The sequence below is a fragment of the Camponotus vicinus genome, unplaced genomic scaffold, assembly GCF_025532165.1.
Source record: "Camponotus vicinus isolate PSW18456_S1 unplaced genomic scaffold, iyCamVici1.0 SCAF_8, whole genome shotgun sequence".
NCBI classification, from domain to species: domain Eukaryota; kingdom Metazoa; phylum Arthropoda; class Insecta; order Hymenoptera; family Formicidae; genus Camponotus; species Camponotus vicinus.
The window spans coordinates 9,494,472-9,507,020 of NW_028141980.1; the positions used below are offsets into that span (position 1 = coordinate 9,494,472).

Sequence of the window (12,549 nt, forward strand, 5' to 3'; positions counted from 1 at the left end):
TGCACGAAGCGTAAATGCGATTCGGCTTAAGTAACGATCCGACTAACGGCGAAGTTTGATATCGCCGAGGAGAAGGTGGCTTTAATGCGTGAATTTATCACGCCGACCGTAAAACGCAATTTGTTTTACGGCGCACGCATGCATTCGCCGTATTTTGACTCGACGTGCGCGATTGTCACAGCGGTACATTAGTCACTATCAGCCGTAGTTTCTCCATAGATCATCTCGCGCTCGCCCGTTATCTCACAGATGATGTAACGCGCGTGTTGTAATAATAAACACCGCGCATTGATTTAGCGCGCACGATTCGCGCATTCTAATAAGTACCGATGACGTGAAAACGCTCGAGCGTTAATGAAAGGTTTGCATCACGCGTTACATTATGATTGCAAAGGAGAAACCAAGTCTAGATCTACTATTGAGATTTCTGTAAAAGGGAAGGCCATTCTGCAACGTGATGTAATTATAAAGGAATTAATCCGTCGTGTGAAAAATCACGCGTGGGAAAATCACGTGGAATTTCATTCCCGCATCTGATAAACGTATCGATTAATAGATTAGCGAGCGAGTAATACTTTATTAGATTAATTTTCTTCACGATGTAAAAATGAAAATCTCCGTCACTTACATGTTGGTCTCGTCCTGTTGGGCCTCGTCAACGGAATCCATGGTCTTTGGGGCGGATGATTCGCTGTAACTGCAAAACACGAATGAATGACATTAGCAACACATTCAACAATTTTTTTCTACATAAAACTTTAAATTATAATTATACAATAAGTTTATATATTTTCATATTTCTATTAAAAAATATTAATCTGGAAAATTTACATTTCCTACTCCTTCCTAAACTTTTACAAAATTCTCTCAAAAAGTCATCTTTGGACACCTTGCGTCCCACTTCTCAGAAAGTAATATTATCCATGAATATATAATCTAATCACGCAACCATGTCCGTAATCAGACAGTGACGTTGAAGCGGAAGAGAGACGGCGGAAAGATCGCGATGACCGCGGTTATTATAATTGCCAAAGCGGCGAGGAAGCGAGGAGGGAGATCGCGCGTTCATTAAACTAGTTCATTACACCTGCGTCGTCTAATGGCGCTCTTACGGGAAGCCATGCGCGTGGTCCGATAATTAAATCGTTCAACCAAATGTCACTTGCACAGGCCCTCCGGGCTATTAACGGGGTATAGGGCCAAGAAGTACGCGCGCGTGAAACGCGAAGAAAGAAAACGCGCCGCGTCGCATCGTCTGCACGTGACAGCGAGATTATACAGCTGGTGTCCTCGTGGCTTCGTTTGGCCACTTATCCTCGAGACTAATGGAAGATAACTCCGGAAGAAGCGCCGAATTCATTAAACGTTATTATGCTCCGGCGGAAGAAGGTCGCTACAAAAATGACGGGACACGGCGATGTATTATATATTTTAATATCAAAAGACGCCGCGAGGCTTTTTCGGAGCGGAACGAGTTACTCCGACATCGATAATTTTGTCGTCCTCCTTAGTCAGCGAGTCAGTTTTTAACGACAGGCCACATTTTTGCGCGACGCACACCGCAAATGAGGAAGAGATACGCGATACCGCGGTCTTCCGGCCGACGATCGTGCGGTTAAGAATCCTGTCTTGGCCTTTAGCGGTTAGCATAAGTACCCAGGTCGCGCAAAAAATGCTCTACAAAGTTTGCGCGAGTAAAACTTTGCGTTGCTTTCGTTATTTGGTAATTGACGTAGCTTTGACTCGATATTTCTGCAATTATGAAACTTTTCTCTTCTCGTCGCAATTCCTCGCGTAGAATGGTAAGGGACACGTGTCAGCCAGGCCAAGGTTTAATAATAAGAGAAAATAGGTCAACCTGTCGGACGTTTATGTTCGGCATTCACGAGACGCTTTCTGAAATATCCTCCAAGTTTCAAGAATAATCTCGTTGTTTCAAGACTACGGGAGAGTTATTTACGGCGCGGGGGAAGTTTCGCAATCTATTCGATGGTCGCGCGCGAATCTTCCCGAGAGGCGAGAGATCTCTCGCCGATATTTCACTCAAGATCCGCTCGCAAATAACTTTCGCGGTTATCTTTTTTCCATTAAAATGGAATTATCTACCGATACAGTTCCTGTCTCTCGCGTATTGTCTACAATATACAACACGTGTGTATTTTTCACATAAAAAGTCGATAATATTTTGTAAAATAAGACGATAAATATAGGACGAGGAATACGGTAAATAATAAAAAATTAAATACGGCAACAACGTGGAAATATAAATAGACAAAAAGAAAGCCCGTAATATACGTGAGGACATGTAGAATATATGAAGTAATACATGCCATGATGTTGCATATATAATAATGTAATAACATGTTTTCCGAATGCAGCGAGGCGTGCGCAATTTGCAGTCACTTTCCGCTGATTATCATCATTAAGTTGCCGTATTATCTCGCATGTGCGCGTGGATGATCAGTTCAATCGCGCCGCACCGTCCATCGAGATTAATCCGACGCTTTTCGAAGCTCGTAACACGTCGCGTTACAATCATGCGTGCCAATCACAGCGCTGCTGCCGCGGGCACGAAGGGATTAATCGGACGGGAATAACTCGCGCAATGGCGTTGAATGCGCGCAAAAACAACAAATCGAACGTTCCCGTCATTCTGGCCGAAGCTTTCATAAAGCTATCAATCCAAGCTGGGAATTTTCGAGCATTGTCGAATGTCAATGAAACGTTTACCTTCGAGTCTCAATTATCGATGGTGCATCAAGTCGAATCTCGAGAAGATTGTTTGTTAGCGGAAGGAATTTACGCTCATTTTTTTTCTTCAATATTTTTGCAATTTCACGTATGATTATTTTTTTTTTCGGGAATCAATATTATTCTGTATTTAACACCTCGGGTGAGAAGAGCGTTCGGATATGTATCTTCCTCTTTTCCCCTGCGGGATTTTCCATTCACAGTTGCCTCGTTTCGGGCAAGCTTGTCATTATCCGCGCAATATTTCGCGCTCGGCGATAAGGGCGCTCGAGAGATCATCGTATCGGCGTATCGATCGATCCCGATAAAATATCTGCCCTGCGGGAACGGAAAGAGGTGGCGATACGTCGCTAGCGTCGAAGATCCTCGGCGAGTCTCGGTTTATCTCGATGCGAAGGGAAAAGGGGATAGGAAAGGAGGTAGACGAATGTCGGAAGGGAGGAAGAGAGGTCGTAGAATTGAAACTGAGAATTCTATTTCGCTCCCTCGGGAGCCGCAGGCGAGAAGATAGAGATAGCGCCTCCGGGAGCATCGGCGCCGGATAATATAAGCGACAAGCAAGAGAGACAGAGAAACAGAGAAAGAGAGAGAGAGAGAGAGAGAGAGAGAGAAAGGAAAGAGAGAGTACCGTGTGTGTGTATGCGAAGGGGTGTATTTTACGTCGTAGTTGACATCGCGACGATTTATTCGACGTTGTATTTCTGGCTTCAATGAATTTAAATACGTAAGCTTATGACGAGAGAATCGTGGTCCTAAACGTAGAATGAGTCTAAGTGTTTTGTATGAAATACATGTATTTTTTAAAATTTATATAGTTTCCAATTTTAATTATGTATATATAAGAGAATCCGCAACTTTAACATTCACGGCTGCTCTCCTAAATGTATAATTTGAGCGTAAGCCTCTTAAAATATAAATTACGAGACGAGTACACGCTTAAAGTTGAGCCGTCAACCCCCGCAGATTACGAGATTGTACGGTTACGTATACGTGTGTTAATTTCCGCGATAAATTCCTGACGGCTGCAATGATCCTAAGCTGCTTACAATATAAATTATGAGATGAGCGCCCATTTTATTCCTTCTAGAGTCGGTCCGTCAGTTCTCTCGACAAGACGAGATAAAAGACAAGTATATTACACGTGTTATATACATAGTTGTAACACACCTCGTGAGATGAGAGTACATTGGTAATTACATCTCTTGATTGACGCGTCACAACTTTCTTGATCGTATCGAATCTTTTCGCGGGACGGAGGAATCTCACGCGCGAAGTCAGGTCGGCAGAGAAAGAGAGAGTGAACGACACGTGGGATTATAACGCGCGTACACATGTATGTGCGGAAACAATTACGCGAGACTCGTCCGTCGTCCGCATTCCGTGAGGTCTTACAAACCCAATTAAGATCTCCCGTCGAGACGCGTCCGATACATACATACGAGCCGGCCCTCGTAATTTTCCGGTACAACGTGTTCGAGCTTCTTCACTTCGTGTTCATTTATCGCGCATCGCGAACTCGTCGCTCTCTTTCTCTCTTGCGAGCTCTTCGGCGCTCGTTTCCCTGGAATCTTCATTCCGCCGTCATGGGAAACTATCCATGTTCTTCAACTAGTTCGCTTTAATCATTAACATTCCGCGAATTGAGACGTCTCGGTTTCGTCAATCGACGTGCCGATTAAGCGCCGATTAAGTTTTTGAGATGATAGAGCAAAGATGTATTGTGTTTGTAAATAAAAGGAAACATTTTTTAAATATTTCTCATTTTACTTCTCTCGAGAAATGTATAACAATGTATAAAGTGGCCTGGATGAGAATTAAGCAAAGATTCATTACTTTGACGTTTCTGCATTTATTCTTGCGAAAAGAAGCCTGTTAAAACTATTACGGTCAACATTTTTAGTTTATGTACATTTTAATTTTATTTAAAATCCTTTCTTAATTTCTCTTCCCCCTCCAGTCACTCTCATAATATGCACGCGCATATTTTAGAATCTTCTTAATAGCACGTTGTAAAACAGGTCGTAGCCTCGTGTCTCTTTAATCTAGAAATTGCTTCATCATGATGCTTTTTATCAAGTCTGTAAAATTGTATAATCAGAGCGAAAATAAAGAAAAACTGAGAGGATGCAAATTTTCGTATTATTATAGCTCATTCTTTTTTTCTTTTTATTATCAGAATTATAATTTTTGTTGGCGAAATAATCACCATCACTGAAATTTAAGTTTTTCCAAAGATCGCTTAGGATATTATTTTATTTGACGTGTCTCGACCGAGTTATAAGAAAAATTTAATGTAATTATGACAGAGTTTATTATCCGGCGCAAAAAATCAAAGAGAGAGGAGATACAATTCAATGCAAAAACAATCGATATTTTTATTTGACCTATTATTTTCTTTCATAAATTGAACGCAAAGTTTTGAATTAAATGAGAATTGACTTCATGATCTATTTATTACTAAAATTTAATTTGTCAAATTCAAGTGTAATTGAAAAATCATCGGTAAGACAATCATTAATTTTAAGAAAAATTTTGACGTTAATCATTTTATCATCAAGCGAGTAAAAAAGAATATTGGAAACATTCTACATGCAATATCCTACAAAGTATTCTACTTCGGTAGTTTCGCGGTGGTCTCTCCAGCCATAATCGATTATAACAAATTGACAGTGTTCATTAATCATAAATTCAATTAGATATTTTAATCGCAGCGAGTGACTCGACCGCGATGTTATTTCTACATATAATTACCGCACATAAATATCTTTCGCCGAGTCAGGCGGAGAAAATTATCGGAACACATCCCTCTCGAGGTCTATACAAAGTAAGGACATACTCGCGAGTGCGAATGAATGAGAGGAAGCTATCGACGTGTGCATCCTGCGACATGTCCGTTCTTAATTCCCATCTGACTGAACTGACAATTCTGCGGTATGCTGATCGCGCGTAATTACGCGCTGTCTACCTTATTAAAGGGTTCGCATCGTTGCTGCGAAGGAAACGAATGGCTCGCCTGTATCAGTGAAAATTGTTGTTGCAGTCAGTAGCGCGATATAATCGTGGTGAAAGTTGGGTATCCGATGTAGAAAGTTAAAGAGGCAATCGCCAGTTTTCAATAATAATTTTTCAATTACTTGTATTCTTTGTTTTTCCCACTTTGTAATAATTTTCCAATTACTTACTTTTTTAAAAAAGAAAAGAAAGCTAATTTATAAATATAACTTTTATCTCGGGCAAACTTTTTTCCCTCTTTCTCTCTTTATGACAAAATTATTAAATTATTAAAAAACTTTCTATAAAATTAAAAAAATTTGTAAATTTTGTTATAAAACATTTTATGAAAAAAATTATGAAACTTTCAAGATTTTGTATATTTATGTGACATATTATTTTTACTGTACTTTATATGGTTTTTTTTATGTGTGCGTATTGTGTTACTTACATAACTTTAAAGAAATTCCGCTACGTTTGAATCTCGGAGTTACAGTTCTAGTTACGGCTCTGTGCAGTCATGGGAATTAATATAAACGCGAGCGCGGAAGGCCCGATACGATAAATTGTATCGCGTGTAGTCCAATAAACTTTAATTGCGTACCGATTAAAATACGGGTTTGCTTTTTGCCGAAGGTAATTACTGGCTCGACGGTAATTTGTGGCACGCACTCGGCGAACGTCGTAGCGATGTAGGAGCTAGGAATGGAATATATATTCCCGTTTGCGATAAATAGACAGACGGAAGCATTCTCCCGCGGTACGGATGTGTCTCTCGCCCGTGTGTTATAAACGACCCCTGACAAATCGCGATAAGAGTTACCCCGGCGGCCTCGATAAAACGCGCTGAATTGTTACCAAATAGCGGATTAAATACCGGATGCGAGAGCCGAACGTTCGTATTTGTTGCATCATACTTTTGCGCGCAGCGGCGCTTTCTCTCTTTTATGCATGACAATTTTTTGTAATTTTTCGAGGTTTTTTTTCCAAATAAATAAATTTTTACAATCAAAATATGTTACAAAAGAGTGACGGAAATATTTTAATTCCGTGTTTTTCAACATCGTTTTTTCGTTGAATTCGAATTTTATTTATCTTTACTGTCATAGTGAACAGAAATTTAAATGGTTCATTGAATTGTACAAATTATGGCTTTTAACGTTTCTTAAAAATGTCACAATAAAATACCATGTGTCTTCGTTCAGAATCGTTGCTGTAATCGACGTAGGTGTGATATAGTTTAAAAGTATCTCTTCCTTATCACAATATTAAGATAACGAGGCTTCTTTCTTTTCTCAATCAAGGTGATGATAATCGCCGAACAATAATCAGCCAACTTATTGCCGATTAGCGGCTAAGCAGAAAAAGTTTCCGGTTAAGGAGAAAACGGCTCTTTCTCCCGCCGGAATAAACTGGGATTACTTTTAAAGTGAGAGTATACTTTTCCCGTTTTTTTTTCTTGATCGATCTTGCTTCTTCGCGGGCCGTCACGATCGTCAAAGATATAAATTGTAACAAACCAAAAACTTTATGTGCAATCGCAATATTTATTAGCAATAAAGATCTTTGCATTTTATGATTAAATGTCTTCAAAATAGTCGAAAAATATATCTGTCATTTTTTTCCTTGTCTTTATTAACGATCGGCAAAAATATATGAGAATTAATTGCAACTTTCATTTATATTATTTCACAAATATGATATTAAAAAAAATAAGAATTTTTATTTCTTATGATACCAGAAGTAAAGTACCTGCAATTATATATCATTAAAATCAAGAATTAAAATATGGTAAAAACGTAACATAATTATGATGATGACATAATAATTCTTAAATCAGTAAAATTCGATAAAAATATATTTGCGAAGTAAATTTTTACGATTCTTCTCTTCAAAGAGCTTCTCTAATAATAATAATTATTATAATTGCAACGTCTTCTAATACTCTTTTTTGAGGCGATAATAATTAATACCGATAATGGAAGGCTTCGATAGAACGGATTGATCGTGAGAAGCATGAAAAATGCACGCTGTATCGTACGCTTCATTTTTTTTCTCTTTACCTCTCAGCGAAGGCGGCAAAGAGGCTCTCGTTGAGCGAAAACGCTGTCGCTCGCGTTTTCTGCCTCCATACTTTACATATATATTATCCTTTATCAAGCGACAGTTTAAAGATACACCGTACGTAGATAGGGTACGTCAATATTGAATTTCACGTACTGGCTCGGCTTTCAACGTAAGTCACATTTACCGGGATCTCGAGAAGTAACAGACAAATAGTTCCGAACGTCACTACTCTTCGTTTTCTTACTTGTCCCTCCCCTGTTACGCCTCGTATCCCTTTACTTTTTGTATCAACCACTCGGTGCGGGGAAGGCGTGCGAAGCTCCGTATTTATGAGATTACTCTCGAAAGGGTCGATCCATTTTCAGAACGTGCCGCACGGCATACCGGAGCACCTTATTATCTGAAAATCCGGGATAGGGTACTCTTTCCGGTTATATAGACGTGCTTTTTCATCGATCTCCCTTCTCCTCTATCCCTCTTTGATCCGATCGAATACGTGCCGCATTCCGGTAGCGCACGCTGAAAGGTTATACGTGAACATTTAAATTCGACGCAGCGAGATCGCAATAATGCGCAATTTGCAACTCCTTCGTATGTAATCAGTCAACGATTTGAAAATCTAAAGATGTAAATTTGCGGGAGGAGAAAGACCGTTTGACTGAAAATAGTACGATATTACGATCGACGAGCCATATAAAACAGTGACATCTAGTTTCATTATTTTATTTTATTATTTTTTTTATTCTTAGATCTAAATATAATATATAAAATTGATGATATTTAAATTTCTGATGTAAAGAATTATTTTTCTTACTGTATTTTACTACTCGGTGCACGTCGATTAGAAGGAATGTTTTGTTTGTGTATGTGTGCGTGTTAAATTTATGTGTGTATTATGTACACATACACACATTCTGCCATAAAAACATAGCACTGCAAATATCAGTGCAAATAAACCATAATTCATGACAAACTCTTAACTGAATGTTAGCAACGTATTTCCATTCAGTACTCGAACGTGTCTCGATATCGAGCCTTCATCACGAAATGAGCCTTATCTTATGAGAGAATATTCTCTATATCTACTGCTATTAGCTGAGAACTGGTAATAAGCCTCGGCAGTAATTCCCGGTAAGTTGGACTAAGCCGGCGTATCGAATCCGCGGGAGTAACTGCACACAGGTGTAAACTCAGCTATTCTAAGTATGCCGTTAATTCCCCCGTGATCTGAGAACGCTCGCTCGCAAGATGAATCTTCGATCTTCAATCGCGATTTTATCGTCGACCTTTAATAAAATAATAAAACTTTAGACGCTTTCAACTCACAAAGGTGCCTGAAACGCCTCTTTTCTTCCGCAATAAATATTCTCACGGTGAAGTTATTAAATTATTGCGAAGGTAATGAATTTTTATTTTACGCTCGCTTATTTTAATTATGAAAAAAAAGATTCATATTTATTTTTTGCCACGTTCTTTTAATCGCAAAATCATTTTAAAGACACGAACGAAAATTTGCGGAGCATGACTTCACGATGGCAGCGAGATGTGTATTGCAATTTTTCAGTTCACTCTGCGATTAAAATAATTTCTCGCGTACAGGACAAAAAAAAACGAAATTTGCGAACGTTACCATCTTCGTCAAACCGACTAGTCTTTTCACTTAATCCGAGCGCGCGCATCATACTTTACACAGCGACCTGACGCTCACTAAGCCTCCCGATATTACGAATTCATTCGCGGTTATATCTCGGACTATCACGAGCACGCAGTGAAGATTAGTCTTCCGGCCCCTCGGTTTCCGACTATAATCCCGGAAAAGGAATGAAGTCACCCTAGACCCACGAATATGAATATCTTTCTGTTGTGATGTAAAAAAAATGGAATTTGAAATTATTATTTTAATCGAAATTTTGCGAAACGATCTGTTGCTCATATCGAATATAAATTCTAGAGAGAGAATATATCCTTTAGAAAGAAATAAAATTATTATATGTGATAAAAAATTATTTTTAATTAATTTACATTATTTTAAATTAATTTCTAATAAAAAGAGAAAAGCAAACAATAATTTCTGTTGCAATAAATATTATCTGTCAATATTATATACGGCTAATAGATATTTATGATGAGAACTTTTTTATACATGTTATCTGTATTATAATATATATAATGACCAATTGAAATAATAAACAAGGTAAATAAAATGCAAAAGATAAAATAATAAAATAGATAAAATTAATAAAAATATGCATTTTCAATTGCTAAGCGAAAAAGTTCGAAAATCGAAGCTACGAAAGACGAGCAATTGCGCTGTAATACCTTATTCTTTTCCCTCGATGCTTTATTTAAGTCTTCTCGTAAAGAGAGGAGAGATTGCATTCGTATCGCGTCTCGCTTATACGAAATCGTAATCCTGACGCCGGAGCGAGCGAGCTACAAATGTAACCGGAGGCGAATGGCATTTGGCGTCATATTTCAGAATAATGCTCGGGCTCTACGACGTAGAGGAAGGAACCCTCGTCGTATACGCCGAGTTCGTGTTATACACGGCGGCTGCATACTAATGCCATGGGCGCAGCACTTCAAGGCCGAAAGGGCGGCACGCGGAATTTAAAAGCCTATCTTCGCGTGACGTCAGACGTCGTGACGCGCACGTGGATATTGCTACGGTGTGACAATGGTGGCTCATAATGCCGCGACACACTCGGTCTTTTGTATAATATATATGATATTTGATACAATATGGATGTGTACAAGGGTAGGAAAAAATGATGAGACCTTTCTGAAAGATATGTAAATTTAAAGATATGTAATATATATGCAATATATATTTTTTAATAATTTTTTTATTATATTCATATATCTGAATTATACGTATATTAATATATATTCATATATCAGATATAAATGTAACAAATAATTATTAAAAAATAATAATTTAGTAAATATTTAATAAGCGATACTCTAGAAAATATTTAATTAAAATTTAATAAGCGATACTCTAGAAAATATTTAATTATATTGATTCAAAATTGCTTAATAAAATTATTTTAAATTAAGATTTAAAATCTGATATTGTAAAAATTTCTAAATATCCCCAACAGTCTTTTGGCGCATAAAATACATGGGACATGAAAAGAAGGAAATATATACAAGAACGTTCGGCTGCGCGCGGTACTTTTCTTCGTAAGGATAGTCTCATATTTGTCTAACCGCTTCCCCGTTCCCGTCTAATAACTAAGAGATATTACACTAGAGCGAGCGTAATTCGTATTTTCTTTCGAATAATTCGCAAACTTGTTATAACAATCCTCTTCGCTCTCATCGACCGACTGGTTGCGTTTCGTTCTTCCCTCGCTCGCCGGAAGCGGACGCGTAATTTGCATCATCCGTACTAGTTTTGAAAGTTTTAACGAGAGAGGTAGAATCGCTTGTAGTTAGTGGCGGCGAGAGCTCCAAAGTTTCGTGTACTTCCGCAATTGTTATACAATTTTCTTTCGGGTTCCAATGCTACGCTTAAAGCATCTCCCTCTCTCCTTCCCGTCGTTCTTCCTTCCGTCATTCCCGAGACACTAAGGATATTGTCGTTATTCCCATGTACACGAGAGCACTCGAGGATTTCCAATGTTAAAATCCATGGTTCGCGAATGTCTTCTGTCGAAAATGCATTCATCCAACGACAAAAACCGAAAGAAAAAAAATTACCCGTGTGTCTCCGAAAAAAAGTAGAGAATATTTACCATCAGATACTAAAAATATTTTTGCCGTTTGCAGCGAAAAATATCGTCGGAGATATAAATATTCACGCGGTACTTGAAAAAATATTCGCGCAAAAATAATCTCTCACTACTTGGCTCATCTCGAAATCGTATTTCGCGAGATTTTCGCGAGTGAATATATTTTTCTGAAAACTAACTCGGTTAGAATTATCGAAAATATTATTCGACAGCCGAGCATTTATATCTTCTTTTCAACTGCTTAAGATTGAGTCTCGCCTCTCTGTGTAGAAGATTTCCATCAAATTTTCACATAGCTTTAGAAACGAGGAGGCAAGTATAGCGAGAACATTCGGTATAGTCGAGGATTCACTGACGCGAATAACGGATGATGGTGACTTTTGTATTCCCGAGGGCGAACATATTTGTCCTTTTTTCAAGTCCTTTTGCCTTAGCTTAGCTTGTCTTCGATTTTTCTCTGCTTAAGTTTAAAGGTTTTATTTCCTCTGTCAGAGAGGTTTTTTTTCGCTTACTTTACTATCTAATATCAGCAAGGCCTATTCTAACTTTAAAAAATACAATTTTTTAAATAAAATAAAATTCTTATAAATAAAAAATAAAGTAAAAGACCTCATTATTAAATATTATTGTTATAAATAAAATAAAGCGAGATAATAAAGGCAATTAGAATTTAACTTGTGTAATCATCGCACTGATTTTCTAGGCACTGATTTTATGCGTTCGGTATACGCCATAAGCTTATCATGAAACATAACGTTTCGCGACCAGTGATGTCTCGCTCGTTGGACAGATGTATCTTTTTCTCAGTGCATTTTTCGCGACGCGATACATCTCGTGTGAGTTAGATCGAGTCCTCGCGCACGTAATTACGCCCGATCGAAGTAAGTCGACAGCTCCGGTGCAACAACTTGTTGCAGAGGCGGATTACGCGGCGGCGATAAGCCCGTAGAATTTCGCAAAGAAGCGATCGCGCTCTTAAGGCCATTACGATGGTGATTGATCA

At 38.3% G+C, this 12,549-nt stretch overlaps 1 protein-coding gene across 5 annotated transcripts in view; it reads right to left on the reverse strand.

Moving 5' to 3' along the window:
* Twin (CCR4-NOT transcription complex subunit 6-like twin) overlaps positions 1-12,549 on the reverse strand; it is a 484,682-nt gene that overhangs the window by 29,584 nt on the left and 442,549 nt on the right. For all 5 annotated transcript variants that reach the window (XM_083107017.1, XM_083107021.1, XM_083107020.1 and 2 more), the window contains one exon: positions 629-697. In XM_083107017.1, the coding sequence (XP_082963143.1) occupies positions 629-697 (69 nt within the window). The remainder of the gene's footprint in view (positions 1-628; positions 698-12,549) is intronic.